We start from the raw sequence: 20376 nt of genomic DNA on the forward strand, positions 1-20376 counted from the left end.
CCCTCTTGATAATTTTAAAGCCTTGCATACTTTGGATGCAGAATGGACTTGGTCATTCTTGTATTTAATGCTAGCACTACCATTCCTATAGAGGGTACCCCCTCCTTTAGAGATTCAGTGGATTGGCACTGGATAGGAGACTCTTCTAAAAATGTATTTTGTGGTAACAGGACCAACCCTATGCCCTGCAGCTGTCACCTTAGTGTTTGCTCAAACTTTGGCTATCTGGACTGAATAAATTCATGATAAACTTTCCCTTCAGATAGAAAACGCAAAACTTTACTCATAGTTGCAGCTTCGATACCCTAGATGTGGATGCCACAGAGAGAACCAGATTTGTCAAATGTCCAGAATGTCTTTACTTTGTATGCATATGCACAGAATCTTGTGGCTTAAAGGATCAGTTCACCTTTTGATAAAGGAATAATAAATGCACATTTTTTTTTGGCAGGTAAAAAAAAATGTGCATTTCATAGTTTTTGCTGCAGGAGCCTGGAAAGCATTGCAGTATCGATCAGCAGATCGCTGGTGCCATGCAGGTCTCCTGCAGACCTGTCAGTAGATCTGTTTGCCCGTACAGGATGTGCGGGCAAGCATATATACTGATAGGAAGACTGAGTGAACTACCACAGCGCTCCACAGCACCGTGGCTATGGCTGTCGGGACTTGTAGTTGATTCATTCACAGAACACTGAGTGAATGACGTGGTTGGACAGTCAGAGCCCTACACAGCCACTTTTTTTTAACATTTGTTAGCTAGCGGGGAGAGGAGATTATCCCCCGCTAACTGTAAGCGAAGGATCAGTGGAGGCTGGTGCTTCATAACTTGTTAAATGTTACACCCTGAATATAGGTGTAACATGTTATGAAAGGTGAACTTATCCTTTAAATAGTTACTTCACCTTTTCAGAAAAAAAATTATTGCTGTGCTCTGCTTACTTCTCTAGTCCTGCTATGTTTCTACTCACTTGGGAAAAAAACAAGATTCCTTAACCCCATTCTCATTTATCATTACAATGGTTGTTCATCCCCTTTTCCTACTCGGGAAATTATTTCAGGGTTTCCTAACCCCTACCTCCTGTCCTTTAAAGGTTTACATACCACGTTTCACAAGATGCATTGGTACAATTATTTTGATAGTCAGGCTTCCACAAGGTGCCTTTGACACAGGCATTGTCCATTCCATAGTTAGTCTTGTAAAGACTCCTGTACATCTGTGGCAGAATCTCTGATTCCAGACAAATTATTTCCCTCCATCGGTCTTTTTCTGGGTTAATTTTCTTACTGTCTGATTTACCCTGCAAACCTTTTATTACTAACGTGAATGACTTCTTCCATTCACTGTGTCCATGGGTTGCTATATTATTGGCTTTTTTCTCAGCTCCTGGGGTAACCATTGGGATCCCTCAGAGTTTGTGGCTGTAGGCCTCCAAACACTTAAATTCCATCATCCTGACAGCTGTTGTTTTCCATACTCCCCAAAGGCTGTGCCTACGCTCTGTGGGAAGTCTTTTTTTCCTGACATATTGTTGTCTGTGTATTATCATCTCTTTAGATCAGCCATTCTCAACCAAGGTGCCCAGGCACCCTGGGGTGCCTGGAGGTTTCTTCAGGGGTGCCTTGGCAAAATGTCTAAAAATTGCCCAAAACTTGTATACAAGCCAGCAGGTGGAACAAGCCTGCCTTTTAGTTACACAAAGCCACAGGATTTCATTGTGCACCTGTATGACCTTCTAGCCGCCGGCATCCCGACAACTAATGACATCATCAGTTGATAAGGAGGATGTCAGCTTCCTGTACAGCATCCTAGTTTGCCCCTCTCCTGCCCCTCTCCATCAGTGTTGGGGTCACATTAGCTCAGTGATGGAGAAAAACTGAGGGAGAAGAGAAAACACTGGAATACTACTCAGTACCTGTTTGCAAAGGTGTATTTGCTTTGGAAGAATAAATCACATCTAATGTTGGGTGTCCTATATGTGTGGATGTTGCTGCGTTATATAAAACTATTAGAATAGTTTTTCACATTTTAGAATGAGGTGCCGCAAGACTCTCCATAATTTTAAAGGGTGCCTTGGGACTGTCCATAACTTTAAAGGGTGCCTTTTGACTGAGAAAAGGTTGAAAAATACTGCTTTAGATAACCTCTTCAACAGGACAATCTTGTTAATATCTGATTCATTAAAAAAAAGCCTTGACATTGAGCCCTCCTGCTAATCATGATTCATTGCCTATATGAGATTTTTTTTTTCTGCTCTTCTCCTGAATTCAGCAAAGGAGTAAATTGTTTCTCTTGGATGACTGGATCCTAATGCCCTTTACTTGATGAGATTATTTAAACAACCTAGAACCTCTACTCCCATGTTCTGCTATGATATGGCCTCTCTGGCTTAACCCCCAAGCCTTGTTCTGAGCTCCAACGCACTTTTTTCCCCATCCCTTCCATGGCTGCAGTTTAACACAGGGTACATGATTTGTATTAAAAATTGTTTACATCCCCTTGATCTCAGGGTTTCTTGGATGTTTCCACCTGTTGTCTACAGTAGTTTTGGCACTAGTCTCATATACTCAGCCACCCTTATTATCATATACATTTATGACAGCTTGAGCAGGCAATTTCCTAATATCTTTAGCACCGTAATATTCTGAATGTTGGCCCATTCAATTCTCATGTTGGATGCCTTCCTTTACATCCCCATTTGGGCTCAAGATGTTTCTCCAGCTTGGTAATCTTTGGGAAACAGCCCCCCCTAGTGGACGAAAAAACCTCTGCTGTTTCTTATGCAATCAGAAGTTTCTACAGATAACAGTTTGTATTGAGGTCTGTTGGCCTTCTTGTTTTCTTCCTTTGAGCCTGTTTTAACTGTTTAGCTGTCTTATTGCTCACCTCTTGATTATTGCTTGGGGACTTCCTCTGATCTATAAATTGATTCCTGTGTCCTGATGTGTGCAATAAAGAAAAGATTAATTTTGATGTACCTGTAAATTCTGTATCTTTTAAATACAGTACAAGACACCGGTTCCTGCCCTCTCTTCTCTGTGATCTCTCTGTTGCTTGCTTACAAAACTGGAGCCTCACAGAGTGGGTGGGTTAGATGGGCACACTAGAGAGTGGAACTAGTGAAGCCTTTGCAAGTGTTCAATCACTTGAAGGTAGCAACACATAATCCAAGGTTTATGAATTTATTGCAGTGTCCTGTATTGTATTCCAAAATACAGAATTAGCAGTTAGGTCAAAATTCCTCTTTTATTTAAAAGTTTCAATTTGCCATCACTTCCTGTACTTCTGACAACCATATTAAAAACAGGAGGTGCAGTTGTTACTGGGATAGGGAAGTATGGAAAGAAATACAGCATTGCCAGAAAGGTCCAAGCCCTTCCTTACTTTAGCAAAACATGTTTTGTCCATTTCTTCATTGGTAAGATTTCCAGTCACTTCCTGTCTTAACAGAAAGCAAGAGGAAAGCTCCCTAATAGGCACACAGACCTCAGAAAAAATATGAAAGAGGCTGTAACTCCTTCCCAATATATCTAAAGCAAAACTTTTTGACTGCAGTTGTGCTTTAAAGACTAAACAATGTGAGTCTAATTTAGACACAAAGACAAGTCCACCCAAAACAGATGATTTAGTTTTTTAGGCTGTACGGTAATCAACAGTCCTCTGCTCAAGAGGCCATGTGAAACATGAACATGTGTTGTTATATGGGAGGTGCTGTTGCAGTAGGTATCAATGGTTGCACCTCCTGTAAAAATCTGTAGTTCAGGTATAAGTACAGGCTCAGACCTCACAACCCTCTGCTGTCCTGTGAAGATGTTCAAAAGTTGAGGCCTGTAGATTGCTGATACTCTTGCATTTGTGTGTAGGTGGTAAGAGTTAATTGTGTTCCTTGTAACATGTAGAAGTGAATATTTGCATTCATTGTCTTGTCTTCCTGCCCCAATTCATTGTTTTCTTTGCTCATTTTGCCCCATGCAGATTGGGCAAGTCAAACAGGAGCTCTCTCGTAAGGACACAGAGTTGCTGGCGCTACAGACCAAACTGGAGACCCTCACCAACCAGTTTTCTGACAGCAAACAGCACGTGGAGGTCCTGAAGGAGTCGCTTACTGCAAAGGAGCAGCGGGCAGCTATCTTGCAGACTGAGGTAAGAAACAAAAACAATTAAGTATTAATATGGGACCCACTAAGCACATTTGCACCTTTTTGCTCAAACAGTTATGCTGTGACCTTGACATTACAGCGACATGATTTACAGTGTCTTATGTTGTGATGACATCACTAGTTTTAAGGGAACTGACAGTACTCTGAAACGTTTCTCTTACCTATAGTTTTCCTTATTTTTTTAAATAGTCTTTAAATAGAAAAGCTAGCCAACTTCAGACTAGCACTGGAAACTGAAGGCTGAAAACTGAAAGTTTGGCCCTTGGTTTGTAGCTACAGGGCAATATTGGATGTGTTTTTTTTCTGGCATTCTGATACAAGACTCAATATATCTGCTACACATATTAATAATGTATATTCTGCCTTAGCGCCGGTTCACATATATGCTGATTGGATGCGGTTTGAACCACATGCAATCTGCATTACATGTGAAATATCATTGCTTCTTATGGTGCCTGTTCACATGTGTCTGGTGCACTGGTAGTGCAGATTTAGTGCAGATTGAAAAAGAGTCCTGTCTGATTTCTGAGCAGTGCAGTCCAGTTCAGGTTCGGATTACAGGCTACAGTGCCTCTGAAAAAATATTCATACCCCTTAAAAATGTTCCACATTTTGTCATGTTACAAACAAAAATGTAAATGTATTTTACTGGGATTTTATGTGATAGACCAACACAAAGTGGCACATAATTGTGAGGAAAATGATAAATTTTTAAAAATAAATATGTAAAAAGTGTGGTGTGCATTTGTATTCAACCCCCTTTACTCTCATACCCCTAACTAAAATCTAGTAGAACCAATTGCCTTCAGAAGTCACCTAATTAATAAATAGAGTCCACCTATGTGTAATTTAATCTCAGTGTAAATACAGCTATTCTGTGAAGCCCTCAGAGGTTTGTTAGAGAACATTAGTGAACATTAGTGAACAAACAGCATCATGAAGGCCAAGGAACACACCAGACAGCTCAGGGATAAAGTTGTGGAGAAGATTAAAGCAGGGTTAGGTTATAAAAATTATCCCAAGCTTTGAACATCTCACGGAGCACTGCTCAATCCATCATCCGAAAATGGACAGAGTATGGCACAACTGCAAACCTACCAAGACATGGCCATCCACCTAAACTGACAGGCCAGGCAAAGAGAGCATTAATCGGAGAAGCAGCCAAGAGGCCCATGGTAACTCTGGAGGAGCTGCAGAGATCCAGAGCTCAGATGGGAGAATCTGTCCACAGGACAACTATTAGTCGTGCACCCCACAAATCTGGCCTTTATGGAGGAGTGTCAAGAAGAAAGCCATTGTTGAAAGAAAGCCATAAGAAGTCCCGTTTGCAGTTTGTGAGAAGCCATGTGGGGGACACAACAAACGTGGAAGAAGGTGCTCTGTTCAATTGAAACCAAAATTTAACTTTTTGGTCTAAAATAAAAATGCTATGTGTGGTGGAAAAATAACAGTGCACATCACTCTGAACACACCATCCCCACTGTGAAACATGTTGGTGGCAGCATCATGTGGGGATACTTTTCTTCAGCTGGTCAAAATTGATGAGAAGATGGATGGAGCCAAATATAGGGCAATCTTAGAAGAAAACCTAGTGGGGTCTGCAGAAGACTGGAGACTGGGATGGAGGTTCACCTTCCAGCAGGGCGATGACCCTAAACATCCACCCAGAGCTACAATGGAATGGTTTAGATCAAAGCATATTCATGTGTTAGAATGACCCAGTCAAAGTCCAGACCTAAATCCAATTTAGAATCTGTGGCAAGACTTGAAAATTGCTGTTCACAGACGATCTCCATCCAGTCTGACAGAGCTTGAGCTGAGAATGGGCAAACATTTCACTCTGTAGATGTGCAAAGCTGGTAGAGACATCCCCAAAAAGACTTGCAGCTGGAATTGCAGCAAAAGGTGGTTCTACAAAGTATTGACTCGGGGCTGAATACAAATGCACACCACACCTCTCAGATATTTATTTGTAAAAAAGTTTGAAAACCATTTATCATTTTTCTTCCACTTAACAATTATGTGCCACTTTGTGTTGGTCGATCACATAAAATCCCAATAAAATAAATTTACGTTTTTAGTTGTAACATGACAAAATGTGGATAATTTCAAGGGGTATAAATACTTTTTCAAGGCACTGTATTGACTTCTATGGGAACCGTTTCGGAACCGCACATGTCATCAGTTGTAAACAGGATAAAATCCTGACCTGAACCTGATCTAAACCTGTCCTGAACCTAATCTAAACCTGACCTGAACTGCTGAACAACTACTGTGTCAGTTGTGAAATCTGAGCTTCAGTTCGCACCGCACATGTGTGAATCCATGCTAATGCTCATTGCTTCAGAACTTGTGTAGGTCCTTGCTTCCATGTAATATCTGTCTATTTTGACATAGGCTTGTGGGTGGAGCTAGAAAGTGAGAATTTTTTGATGGGCGGGGCTAATGGCAGTAAAGAATAAAAGTTAGATGTTGAAAAATTGAGTGCAGAATAGTGATATGGACTGATGGCTGTGTTGATAGTTGTGGATGTAGACAGATGGGGGCTTTAAAACTTGTTGGGGTTAGCATACAGTGGCTTTACCTAATCACATAAATACCGGTGCTAGCTATGAAATCAATCAATCATACATTAAAGTGACCATATATCCATAAAGTATAAGCAATAAAATCAACTGTATAACATAGTCAACAGTGTACAAAAACATATACAGGTACAGCGATAATAGTGAAGTCCGTGGTAAATAAATGATACAAATGTCTTTGATACACACTGTTTCTTCAATTTCCAGAATATTTCTTGTGCTCTGTGTTCTATGGAGAATATGTGAAGGCTCACCAGAATATATTTACCTCTTATAATTCAGTGAGTCAAACAACACTTTCCCAAAAGGGTTTTGATTAGACGGACTTCCAGGTACATCTCCTCTTTCAAGTTTAGGCTTTAGGTAGGATCCAACACACCACTTCCTTCCTGTAGTGGATTCTACCTAAATTCTAAGCCTGAAAGAGAAGGTGAGCCTTTATTTGTTCTCCATAGAGCACCGTGCAATATTCTTGGACAGGGGCATCCCTAGGCAGGTGCGGGCTGCTCAAGGAGACACCTATTGCACAGGGTGACACTGGACCCGCTCCACGAAAAGGTAAGTTTTAAAGCAAGCTGACGATCCCCGCAGGATGGATTGGATCTGCGGATTGATCATAATGGATCCGAGTCCGATCCATTATCCTCCCCAGTCCGCAGATGCGATCCATCCTGCGGGGATTGTCGGCTTGCAACCTCTACAGGGTTAACTGATCTCTCCACGAACTCCACAAAAAGGTAAGTTTTAGAGCAAGTCGACAATCCCTGCAGAATGGATCTGGAGATTGAACATAATGGATCGGAGTCCGATCCACTATGCTCCCCAGTCCGCAGATCCGATCCATCTTGCGGGGGTTGTCGGATTGCTTTGAAACTTACCTTTTTTGTGGAGAGATCAGTTAACCCCGTGTTGCCGCATTGGGTGACACCAACCCTAAGTACGCCCCTGTTCTGGGAAGTAAATAAAAAGTGTGTTTCAAGGGCAGTTATATCACTTTATTTTTCACGAACTTTACTATTATCACTGTACCTGTATCTGTTTTTTGTACACTTTTTTAATTGATATTTTTATAGGATTGATTTTATCACTTAAACTTTATTAAAATATGTTCACTTCAGTGTATGATTGATTGATTTCATAGCTAGCGCTGGTATTTTTTGTTAGTTGTTGAAAGCACTGGGGTGTTTATTTTCACTAGCAGCTGATACCTAATTGAAGGTGGTAGGGAAAGTTGGGGCTTTAGCATGATATCTATTATTATAGTTTTAATGGCTTTACCTAACCTGCAAAGCAAAATTAGTGGCCATCAAAAACAGACCTAAACATTTAATTGAACTTTACAGGTGAATGCGCTTTAAGCAGCTTTGGTCCACTCCAGTGACGGTAGTTAAGCTTTAGGGCAGAATTTACCCAGTAAAGTAAGAAGGATATTGGCTAGGATTAAATTGTAACCTCAGGATTGTCCCATTCCCCCGAAGCCCCACCCTTTACATTTCTTTGTCCACCTCATCTTCCAGCGGCAGCGCTGGGTGGGCATTTTTCCAGCATCTCTGACGTAATGACATGGATTACTGTGAGCCTCAGACCTGGATTACTGTGAGCCCAACCTGCATGACAATACTCCCCCTAGAGGGTGTGCAAACAACAGATTGGGCTCACAGGAAATATTAATACATGACCGTCGTAGAAGGCTGCCAGCATTGGACCAATGAATTTGTTGACAGCGCTGAAGCGTGGAAAGGGAGATTGGCAATCATTTTTTTTAAGGAGGGGTTGATGGGGAACCATTAGAAAAAAACAGACTTGTACTTTAAGCTGATGTGGTTTTCCCATAGGTGGATGCGCTTCGTTTACGTCTGGAGGAGAAGGAGACCATGCTGAATAGAAAGACAAAACAGATTCAAGAAATGTCTGAAGAGAAAGGCACCTTATCCGGCGAGATTCATGACCTCAAGGACATGCTGGACGTCAAGGAGAGGAAGGTCAATGTGCTGCAGAAGAAGGTGAGAGATATTTGTCCATGAAATGTTGAGGAATTACACCTGTATTTTGTGAAATACACTATTAAGCTAGAAGTATGTGTACACTTCTTCGTTTGATTGAGTGCAGGTGTTTGTGGTGAGGGGTAATGCTAATTCTACAGTATACAAAGACATTTTAGACAGTTGTGCATTTCCAACTTTGTGGTTTGGGAAAGGCTCTTTTGTGTTCTAGCATGACTGTGCCCCTGTGTACGAAGCCAGTTTTCATAAAAACATGTTTTGACCAGTTTGGTGTGGTGTGCAGGACCTTCAGTGTCCTGCACAGAGGCCTGACTTCAATTCTACTGAACACCATTGGGATGAATAGGAACACTGATTGTGAGCCAGGTCTTCTCATTCATCATCAGTGCCTCACCAAAATCTTGTGGAGTGCCGTCCTAGAAGAGTAGAGGATATTATACCAACAAAAAAGCGGGACAGGTTGGCAACTTCTGTTAAAAGAGAAGTATGGCCTTTAAAAAAACATACTCACCTAGGTGAATGCAGCCTTGATCCACTGCTGCATCTGCCTCCCTCCATCTCTGCACTGAGAACTGAGTAATCAAATACTGCTGATCACTCAGTTCTACTCCGCTGAGCAGAACTCAGGCTGTCAGTCTCTGGCTCTTTGCTCTGCCCTTTCAGCGCTCACTGGAGTGCTGGGCTGTGGAAGGGGTGGGAGAGGCTGGCTCAGGCTGTTGGCGTGTCACTGAGAGGCTGAGCCAAGTGTTGGTCCAGGCTTCTGGGCAGAACCCGACTGATTAGTGAGGGGAACTCACTAATCAGTGAGTCACTAGAGACCAATCTGCTGACAGCCTAAAGATTTACTGCTGCTGAAGGGGGAGGAAGAATTAGGAATAACACAGACTGTGCCGAGGGAACACAAATTAGGGAGGAAATAAAGGAAAAGGCTAGAGGTGACAGGACAAACTCTGCTGCCAGGAAGACACAAAAAGAGTTACACTTATAGGAGAGTGTCTTATCTTAGCTCCCTGATATTCTCTCCTTTCTCCCTCAGCAGGCAGCCTATGAGACTGAGTACTCTCAGCTACTGCAAACTTTCCCTCTAGCGGAGTCAAAAAATACAATCCACACTGGAAATACACTCATTTTATTTACAGAAGTGACATATAAGGGAAGATTTACTAACACTGGAGTACTCAGAATCTGGTGCAGCTGCATGGTAGCCAATCAGCTTCTAACTTCAGCTTGTTCAATTAAACTTTGACAAAACCTGGAAGCTGATTGGTTTCTGTGCAGAGCTGCACCAGATATTGCATGCTCCATTTTTAGTAAATCCCCCTAAGCCCCCACCTCACCCCACCCCATTTTAAGACTGCTCTGGGCTTCAGCAAAATGGTGGCCTTCAGCAAGAAGAAACAGGAGCAATGCTGGAGCAATTTACAGCACACAAAAAGGTAGCGTAATTATTTATGTGAAATGTATGTCCTTTTGTTAAAGAACATTAATGTGATTTTAAACTACACGTTTTAAAATAACAACCCATTCAATTTAAAATAGAATTGAAAGGCAAAGCATTTGTTTATGGAAACATAAGAAAAAACATTACAAATACCTCCCCCCCCCTTTTTTATAAGTGATTACATTCAACCTGTTCTCAGCTGGGACTGACAGGAACACCAGGGATTTCACACAAAGGAAGCAATACATAGAGAACAGGATACGTTTTCTATAAAGTAAACGGTACAACAGGCACATATCAGGAATATGAAATGTTGGGTTTACATATTCTTTAAAGTGTTGCTGAACCCACAACAGTTAAATCAGTCTGTATATGCAGTAAAGCATGCTTGATATACTCATTCTGGAACCTAAGGGTTTAATCATCTGCATTTTGTAAAAATTCTGTTTGATCCTGACTTCTCTGATCCTCCCCTTCTTCCAGTGCACCCCTCTTATCTCCTGATAAGACATATCGTGTGGAGACACTCTGCACATGCTCAGTTCGGTGTGAATTGCTAGAGAGTTTTTTTTTTTCTTTTGGGAGAGTGCATGTGATCAGCATAGGGCCAATCAGCACTGTCCAGACAGAGGTCAGATATTCTGCATCCTCCTAGAGCAGAAAGAAAATTTCTCCTACAAGCTTTAACCAGTGCTTGCCTGGACACTGATAGAAGTCACAAGACTGCTATAACTGCTGATAAGAAAAGGTGTTTAGCAGTTTATATTTAGTAAAATAATTGCATTTCCATGTTCTATGTGCTGTGGGAGACCAGATGTAATGAACGCAGGGTCCTGGGTTTAGTAACACTTTTATTGTTATCAAACTGTTGTGTAAAGTTCTTCTTTAAAGTATTCACAGATTCTTGGCTAGCAATAAAAGACTTTGTCACGATTTTTTTTTTTTTAAAGCCTTACCTATGGAAGAGAAAATGCTCACCTTTCCTAGTGCTGGTGAACATGATACAAGCATCCTGAAAGTAAACTTCTGATTTACATACTTCTTTTGACTCAGTCGGAAAGCACAAGAACAAGAAAATCAGTATAACAGCCTGGTTACTAGATTTTTCAGAAGAAGGATTCAGAGATGGCATGGAATTTATTTCTCACAGTATGGCTTTCCTTTGGTATCCCTGTCTGAGCCTTTTCCACCTCTGTAACTTGTTCAGTTTCTTCTGTGTTTGTGGAGGGTGCTGTGCTTTCTGTGACTACTAGATGGCGCTCCGCATTCACAGGTTTGTAAGACACTGCTAGTAGTGTCCACCTGTATGTGATTCACCCTGCTGACTGTTTGCAATTTAAAGTGGAGCCAAATGCAAAAAGCTCTGTTGGCTTAATATTGCTAAACAGCAGGGTGTAGCGCTAAAATAACCAGATCAAATTATATTAAGAAATCAGTGTAACTTAAAGACAACAAAATCCAATAAATAAATAGCTTAAAATAGCATAGCTAGCATAAAACACGTGATTATTATATAAAACACCTCAAATGAATCAATTATAAGATGGATAAAATATAATAAAGCACATCAACATAAAAAGGTGATGAAACAGTGCTCCAGCATGTCACTCTGCAGTGACTATTGATGTGCAAAGTGCAAAAAAATATAAGTCCAACATTAAGGTGCATAAGAGATCATGACGATCTTCAGGATCCAGTGATTTGATCCAGATAGGGTAGTGATATATCCCGGGGTATAAAGATTGCGCACTCACCAGATACGCAATCAATCTGCGCATTTAGAGATATCAATCTCAGACATCAGCTGTCAATATTGGTATGCCCACTCTGTGGATGGTAAAGCTCCCAGGGAGCCCCAAAAAGGGGAGGCCAATAGCGTGATATCGTTTGAAAAGGGGTCATTTATTGCAACCAAGCCAAAGCAAAGTAAATCACACTGACCAGTGATGAAATTCCAAGATTGTTCTCGGCGTCGTGGCGTCCAGATGCTGTAGCTCCTCCATGACGCGTTTCGTGCAATAGCACGTATTCATAGGGGGTGTGCATCTTAATATTGCTTTTCTTGTGACAGCCACTCCCCTATTTTCTTGCCCAGTTGTCACACCCACACAGAGGAATGCGGACCCGCGGGCTGGTGCCATTAATTTTATTGGCACGCCGCCCGCACTGGAAATCGCAACCGCTCTGGGAACCGAGGTTCCCGTGCGGGCTGCGTTTTCAGAAGAAGCGCAGGGACTTCTTCCCTGCGTGTCCCGGGGCAAATGAATGGGCTCTCGTGCTTGCGCAAAACATGGCCTGCAGGAACATGGATATCTGAACCAGGGGTAAGTGCTGGTTCACACTATTGCGGTGCTGGAAACCTCATGTGATTCTGACAGGAATCTCACTGTATTCCTGTTTAAACATTAAATTCTTTGCTGTGCAATTAGAGCAATTCATTTTCCATGGCTGAAATTGTTGTGCAACTGCAGGTAAGGTGCAATCACCTTTCTTTTTTTGCACTGGAATCAGATCGCGTGGGTGTTCTGCAAACCTTTTTGGAGTGTCGGTAAATCAACATAGACACCCACAGCAATTCGCATGAACAAAGTGCGATTCTGATGCAGTGCAGGCAACGCACAGAATTCACTATGAATCCCTTACCGCATCAGTGTGAACAAGTCCTTAAGGAGATCTTTTTTCAGTTCACCATCTGTGTTACTATTCTGATTTTAAACATTCAAGATATACAGTAGTTGTAACTAATACTTGGTTTTTTCTTCTATTTTTGCTGGAAGTCCTGCCACATATAACCAGATTGTGTCGCTGTTATACATAGCCAGAAGCATTGTGTGTGTGTGTAATTACACCCACGGCTCTGTTAAGTGCTGTAGGGTGTAGTTGTTATCCTTTCCTCACTGACTCCAATGTGTGCAGGAGATTAGGTGTGTGTGGGATTAGGTATGTAGGCTTAGAACAAGAAAAGGCTTTCCACAAAATGTTGGAGTGTATCTATGAAAGTTATGCCCATTTGTGAGGTTAGGCACCAATTTTGGATGAGAAGACCTGGCTCACGATTGTCATTCCAATTCATCCCAAAGGTGTTCTGTAGGGTTGAGGTCAGGGCTCTGTGCAGGCCACGTAAATTCCTCCACACCATACTGGTCAGTGCTTGTCACTGGTCTGTGATTGGTCTTAGAGCTGGCTTTGTAAACAGTACACAGTCATGGTAGAACATAAAATGGCCTTCCTAAAAGTGTTTCCACAAGGTTGGAAGCTGAAAAATGTCTAAAATGTTGACCCTTGAATACCCTTCACTGGAAACACCTGAGCTAAATCATTTGGTAGGGGGTCCACATGGTTTTAACCATATAGTGTTGTGCACTTCCCTCATCACAATCTGATGGTTAGCTCAGGCTGCTTGTCCTGTAATTAGTTTATTTCAGCCATTGCTCAGGAAAGTTTTCCTTTTGAGTTCTAACATCCAGAGCTACATTTGAAATTTGATCACAAAATTGTAGCACGGTGAGCAAGTCATAATCACAGAAATGATTTTACATTAAATTATACAGTGCCTTGAAAAATTATTCATACCCCTTGAAATTTTCCACATTTTGTCATGTTACAAACAAAAAAGTAAATGTATTTTAATTGGATTTTATGTGATAGACCAACACAAAGTGGCACATAATTGTGAAGTGGAAGAGAAATGATAAATGGTTTTCAAATTTTTTTACAAATAAATAGCTGAAAAGTGTATTCAGCCCCCTGTACTCTGATACCCCTAACTAAAAGTCCTGTTCGCAGTTTGTGAGAAGCCATGTGGGGGACACAGCAAACATGCGGAAGAAGTTTTCTTCAGCAGGGACAGGGAAGCTGGTCACAGTTGATGGGAAGATGGATGGAGCCAAATACAGGGCAATCTTAGAAGAAAACCTGTTAAAGTCTGCAAAAGACTTGAGACTGGGGTGGAGGTTTACCTTCCAGCAGGTCAATGACCTTAAACATACAGCCAGAGCTACAGTGGAATGGTTTAGATCAAAGCATATTCATGTGTTAGATGGTCCAGTCAAAGTCCAGACCTAAATCCAATTGAGAATCTGTGGCAAGACTGGAAAATTGCTGTTCACAGATGCTCTCCATTCAATCTGACAGAGCTTGAGCTATTTTGTAAAGAATAATGGGCAAAATTTTCTTTCTCTAGATGTACAAAGCTGGTAGATACATCCCCAAAAAGACTGTAGCTGTAATTGCAGCGAAAGGCGGTTCTACAAAGTATTGACTTGGGGGCTGAATACAAATGCACGCCACAATTTTCACGTATTTGTTTGTAAAAAAATTTGAAAAACCATTTATCATTTTCTTTATCATTTTCCTTTCACTTCACAATAATGTGCCACTTTGTGTTGGTTGATCACATAAAATCCCAATAATATACATTTACGCTTTTGGTTGTAACATGACAAAATGTGGAAAATTCCAAGGGGTATGAATACTTTTTCAAGACACTGTAATAATGATGGACAGTGATTATTGCTTAAAACATTCATTTGTCTGAAATCATAAATTCCGCAATGTCCCCTCTCTGTGTGCTATCCATGGCACTCCTTTGAATCTGCTGGCATTTGGCATGGAATCTGTGTCATCTATTGTCTGGTATCACATTGCCGTTGCTTTACTTACCTCTTGTAAGGAGCCTCTGGTCTGGAAAAGCTAATTGTTAAAAGGAGTGGAAGAAGCTCTGGTTCGACTGCCATCTTCCCGCAACAGAGAAAGTTCTCTATCGTCTGCTTTGAGCAGCTGCACAAACATCCACTGAGCTAACACAAAAACCCTGCAGATAACCTGTAAAGATTCACATCTGCAAGATACACAGCTTCCTCAGGCTGAGCTGTAAGTTCAGCCGCAGAGATGCACATACTAGAGACAGTTGTATTTTGAGCTGACAAAACTGCTCAACATCTCTGTGGCATCGATAGCTCCTTTAGGAATGGATTTAGTTAGGCTGCATTCACACTTGAGCGTTTTGTAGCTTGAAACTCCAAAAAAACTCAAACTTAAAAAATCAATTGTTCTCTATGGTGCCTGTTCACACCTGATCGCACAAACAGGCACCATAGAGAACAATTGATTTTTTAAGTTTGAATGTTTTTGGAGCTTCGAGCTTCAAGCTACAAAACACTCAAGTGTGAATCCATCCTTAAAATGCACTTACAGTATCTCACAGAAGTGAGACACCCCTCACATTTTTGTAAATATTTTATTCTATCTTTTCATGTGACAACACTGAAGAAATGACACTTTGCTGCAATGTAAAGTAGTGAGAGTACAGCTTGTATAACAGTGTAAATTTGCTTTCCCCTTAAAATAACTCAACACACAGCCATTAATGTCTAAACCGCTGGCAACAAAAGTGAGTACACCCCTAAGTGAAAATGTTCAAATTGGGCCCAATTAGTCATTTTCCCTCCCCGGTATCATGTGACTCGTTAGTGTTATAAGGTCTCAGGTGTGAATGGGGAGTATGTGTGTTAAATTTGATGTTATCTCTCTCACTCTTTCATACTGGTCACTGGAAGTTCATAATGGTACCTCATGGTAAAGAACTCTCTGAGGATCTGAAATAAAGAATTGTTGCTCTATATAAAGATGGCCTAGACTATAAGAAGATTGCCAAGACCCTGAAACTGAGCCGCAGCACAGTGGCCAAGACCATACAGCGGTTTAACAGGTTCCACTCATAAGAGGCCTCGCCATGGTTGACCAAAGAAGTTGAGTGCACGTGCTCAGCGCCATATCCAGAGGTTGTCTTTGGGAAATAGACGTATGAGTGCTGCCAGCATTGCTGCAGAGGTTGAAGGGGTGGGGGGTCAGCCGTCAGTGCTCAGACCATACGCCGCACACTGCATCAAATTGGTCTGCATGGCTGCCATCCCAGAAGGAAGCCTCTTCTAAAGATGATGCACAAGAAAGCCCGTAAACAGTTTTCTGAAGACAAGCAGACTAAGGACATGGATTACTGGAACCCTGTCCTGTGGTTTGATGTGACCAAGATAAACTGATTTGGTTCATATGGTGTCAAGCGTCTGTGGCGGCAACCAGGTGAGGAGTACAAAGACAAATTTGTCTTGCCTACAGTCAAGCATGGTGGTGGGAGTGTCATGGTCTGGGGCTACATGAGTGTTGCCGGCACTGGGGAGCTACAGTTCTTTGAGGGATCCGTGAATGCCAACATGTATTGTGACATACTGAAGCAGAGCATGATCCCCCTCCCTTTGGAGACTGGGCTGCAGGGCAGTATTCCAACATGATAATGACTCCAAACACACCTCCAAGATGACCGCTGCCTTGCCAAAGAAGCTGAGGGTAAAGGTGATGGACTGGCCAAGCATGTCTCCAGACCTAAACCCTATTGAGCATCTGTGGGGCATCCTCAAATGGAAGGTGGAGGAGCGCAAGGTCTCTAACATCCACCAGCTCCGTGATCTCGTCATGGAGGAGTGGAAGAGGACGCCAGTGGCAACCTGTGAAGCTCTGGAGAACTCCATGCCCAAGAGGGTTAAGGCAGTGCTGGAAAATAATGGTGGCCACACAAAATATTGACACTTTGGACCCAATTTGGACATTTTCACTTAGGGGTGTACTCACTTTTTGTTGCCAGCGGTTTAGACATTAATGGCTGTGTGTTGAGTTATTTTGAGGGGACAGCAAATTTACATGTTATACACGCTGTACACTCACTACGTCACATTGTAGCAAAGTGTCATTTCTTCAGTGTTGTCACATGAAAAGATATAATAAAATATTTACAAAAATGTGAGGGCGAACTCACTTCTGTGAGATACTGTATGTGAGAAATACTGTATGTGGGCTGCCATTTGCGGTCTCATTTTTCTGCCTTCAAAACTTCAGAATCACAACCCCAAGTTTATAGCAAATTAACTTTTTCCAGGTTAATAACGCAACAATAAAATATGTTGCAGCCAAAGCCTCAGTCTGACAGCTAGTAAGAAAAGAACAGCAAAAGCAACCTATATGTATTTCTTTTGGTTACTTTCCTTTAAATGTTCAAGAAACTGCATGTAAAATACATAATGAGGTATCTGCCATTAAAATCAGCAGCATTCTTCTCATCTATGCATTTTCATTAGGTGTATGTTTTTGTAAAGAACTGCATGTAGCCAACACCACCATAAATATGAATTGGCAGTTATAAAATACATTTAAATATATCAATTTTTGTACCAGATGTTCTCTATACTTTCTTTTTTTTTTTACTTTTTTTTCACTTTTCTTTACTTGCTTTTGTTCTGTAGGTATTGATATAGGCCACTACAATGTAGTTCCTGAAATCTTTTAGTGCTACGTTGGCTGCTTAACATATGCCTTAGTCACATGTCATCCGTTTTGGTACTAGAATAAGAATCCTTGTACCCTCAGCATTATTATATGCATTTTGAATTCTTTGTAAGTATCTAAAATATGTATGCTAGGGATTGCAACGTTTCATTCAACAGACAGCCATTGAAATAAAAGTTATTTTGATAGAGCCAGTTACAAGGGCAGGGGGATGTGAAAACAAGGGGTTATCTTGACAGCAGCCCAGAAAGACAATTAGATTTTTAGTAGTTGATGGTTGCTTATTCTGGCTAATAGCTTATTTAAGTGGAAATGTCATGTAAAGGTATTTGTAACCCTTAACCAGATGCCATTTAGTTTGCTATGTGCACTGTGTAATTAAATTTTTTTAAATTTATTTATTATAGGTATTTATTTAGTGTCAACATTTTACAAAGTATTTTACGTATTGTACATTCAAATCAGTCCCTGTGCTCAAGGAGTTTACAATCCAAGGTCCCTATCTTGCAAAGTTACATAGACCTACCAAGGCCAATAAGTCTAACATGTATTTCCAGTGTGGGAGGAGTACCTGAATGAAACCCACACATGCACAAAGAGACTATGCAAATAGTAATATAAGTAATTGCTATTTTTCAACCTTTTTTATTCTTCAGTAATAGCTCATCACTGCTCACCTGTCTCCGTGCACTTCAGCAATGTCTGCATGGTATTTTTCAGGGCAGGTTTCCTGATCCTGAGAACAGTGGACCATGCATAATGTGTGTTGAAACGATCACTCATATTATCCATCTGAAGCCCACATAGCAAGGTGACAACACGGGCACAAATAGAAGGCAGGGACAGAGTGTTGTCACCCTGTGGCAGAAAGTGTCTGAACAAGAAACTTTATGTGAGGATCACCAGGGAATATTTTATTAAAAGCTGCAGATTTCCCATTATTGAGAATGACTTTTGAATTTACATTAACATGTTGAAGTTTGTATGAGATTTTATTTTTGGGTTCACATCTACTTTATATAAACTTCAACATGGCCTAAATTGCAGTAGCAATGTATTATGATTATTGTAATTATATAGTTTAACCTTGCCCCCCTTTAATGAAGGGTCCGAAGTTTAGCATTGTTGCCTGGATCTTTAAAGTGTTACTAAACCCAGGCCCCTGCATTCACTATATCTAGTTTCCCATAGTACACAGAACATGGAAGTGCTGTTATTTTATTAAAAAAAAACTGCTAAATACCTTTTCTCATCAGCAGTGAGAGCAGTCTTGTGGCTTCTATCAATGTCCAGCAGAGCACTGGTTAAAGCTTATAGGAGTAGTTTTCATTGTCCTCTCACTGTCCTATGGGACTGCAGGATCCCTGAACATCTGTCTGGACAGTGCTTATTGGCCTTGTGCTGTTCACATAAACTCCAAACTGAGCATGTGCAGCTTGCCCCCAGGGCTCTGTTATATCAGGAGATGAGTCGGGGATAGTGGAAGAAGGGGAGAATCAGAAGAATAAACATCCTTTTTACACAATGCAGGGGATTAACCCCTTAAGTTCCACAGTGAGTATACGAAATATGCTTTACTGCATATGCAGATTTACTGTTGTGGGTTTAGTAACACTTTAAAACTTTTCAGCTCTGAATATTTTAAGAAATAAGTGCCCCCCCCCCCTGCATGTGACCTTAGAGTTGCCTCCAATCTGGCCTATTATATAGTAGAAGAGATAAAGCTGGCCACACACTCGTCAGTTAACCCTTCCCCACTAGCTGAGAGGTGTTTTCAGACGACAAACACGTCTCGTCTCCCGGGACTTCCTGCTCTGCCCTTTCTCCCTGAAAGGGCCCATTTTATGACTGCAGGTATTTTTGGAACTCGGGTCTGTCCTTCGTGCGTAAGAGTCTTCCATGGGTCCTGTTGTGGCCAGAAGTTCTGATTAATTAAAGGGCAGTAAAACACCACTATAAACTGAGAGGTGTGTTCATCCCTGTGGCCAGGCCAGCCGCACTCTTGCGGTTGTGTGCGGCTTTGCTCACCATTCAGCCAGTTGCAGAGAGAAAACTGTAAAACTGAGGACAAGAAATGTGCATAGGAATATTGTGAGCTGTGGGTTTGGGAACTGGGATATCAGTAACTTGGATGGAAATAGATTGTGTTGTTTTCATAATCCTGATTTTATCATTTTGATTCTGTATATATGCAGTGTTGCCACTTTCTTTAACTGTATTACTCACTAAAAAGTTAAATAGTCAAAGTCTTTAAGTGAGACACAAGTGCAAATAAAGACAGTGGCACTTTCTCTTGTTTAGCATGCCATAGTCAAACAAGTGTGAATCAAAATCATTTGTTTTTGAAAGTTTTATTTTATAGTGGGCCTAAACCCTCAATGCAAACTACCTAAAATAGCACCCTCCCCCAACAAAACCTTTCAAGTTCTCCCATTGTGCTAGAATAGAGTCAGAGTGGGGAGACATGACCACTGTCATCAGGCATCAGGGTTTGTGTTTCCATTAGAGGCATTAATTGGTAACCACTGTCAAAGAGGTGATCTCCTCTGACTTCCTCTGTCTCTGGAACGGGAAATCCCACCAATGAGACACAAACTGCAATACAAAAAAAACTGATGTGGCTTTCCTTTACGTACCATTTCTTAATCTGCCCAAAACTAAAACATAAAATTTTTATTTTCGATATACTTTAAAAATTAGGTATGTGAAATGATGTCCCTCTTCTTGCTTTCTACACTTTATTTGTAATTTACTACGAGATTAAATGACAATTATGGACAGAAGTTTGTAGAAGAAGGGAGAGCCAAGATATTGTTGATAGTAGTAGACAGCCAATATGTTTTGGGGTTCC

General features: G+C 41.2%; 1 protein-coding gene across 15 annotated transcripts in view; it reads left to right on the plus strand.

The window, feature by feature from the left end:
• The window catches only part of ERC1 (ELKS/RAB6-interacting/CAST family member 1), a 352762-nt gene that overhangs the window by 158584 nt on the left and 173802 nt on the right, over positions 1–20376 (plus strand). For all 15 annotated transcript variants that reach the window (XM_089671795.1, XM_089671801.1, XM_089671796.1 and 12 more), the window contains 2 exons: positions 3974–4141; positions 8579–8746. In XM_089671795.1, coding sequence (XP_089527921.1) covers positions 3974–4141; positions 8579–8746 — 336 coding nt within the window. The remainder of the gene's footprint in view (positions 1–3973; positions 4142–8578; positions 8747–20376) is intronic.

This window comes from Staurois parvus, unplaced genomic scaffold (assembly GCF_062004578.1).
Source record: "Staurois parvus isolate SC_StPar_1 unplaced genomic scaffold, SC_StPar_1.0 ptg000114l, whole genome shotgun sequence".
Taxonomy (NCBI): Eukaryota; Metazoa; Chordata; class Amphibia; order Anura; family Ranidae; genus Staurois; species Staurois parvus.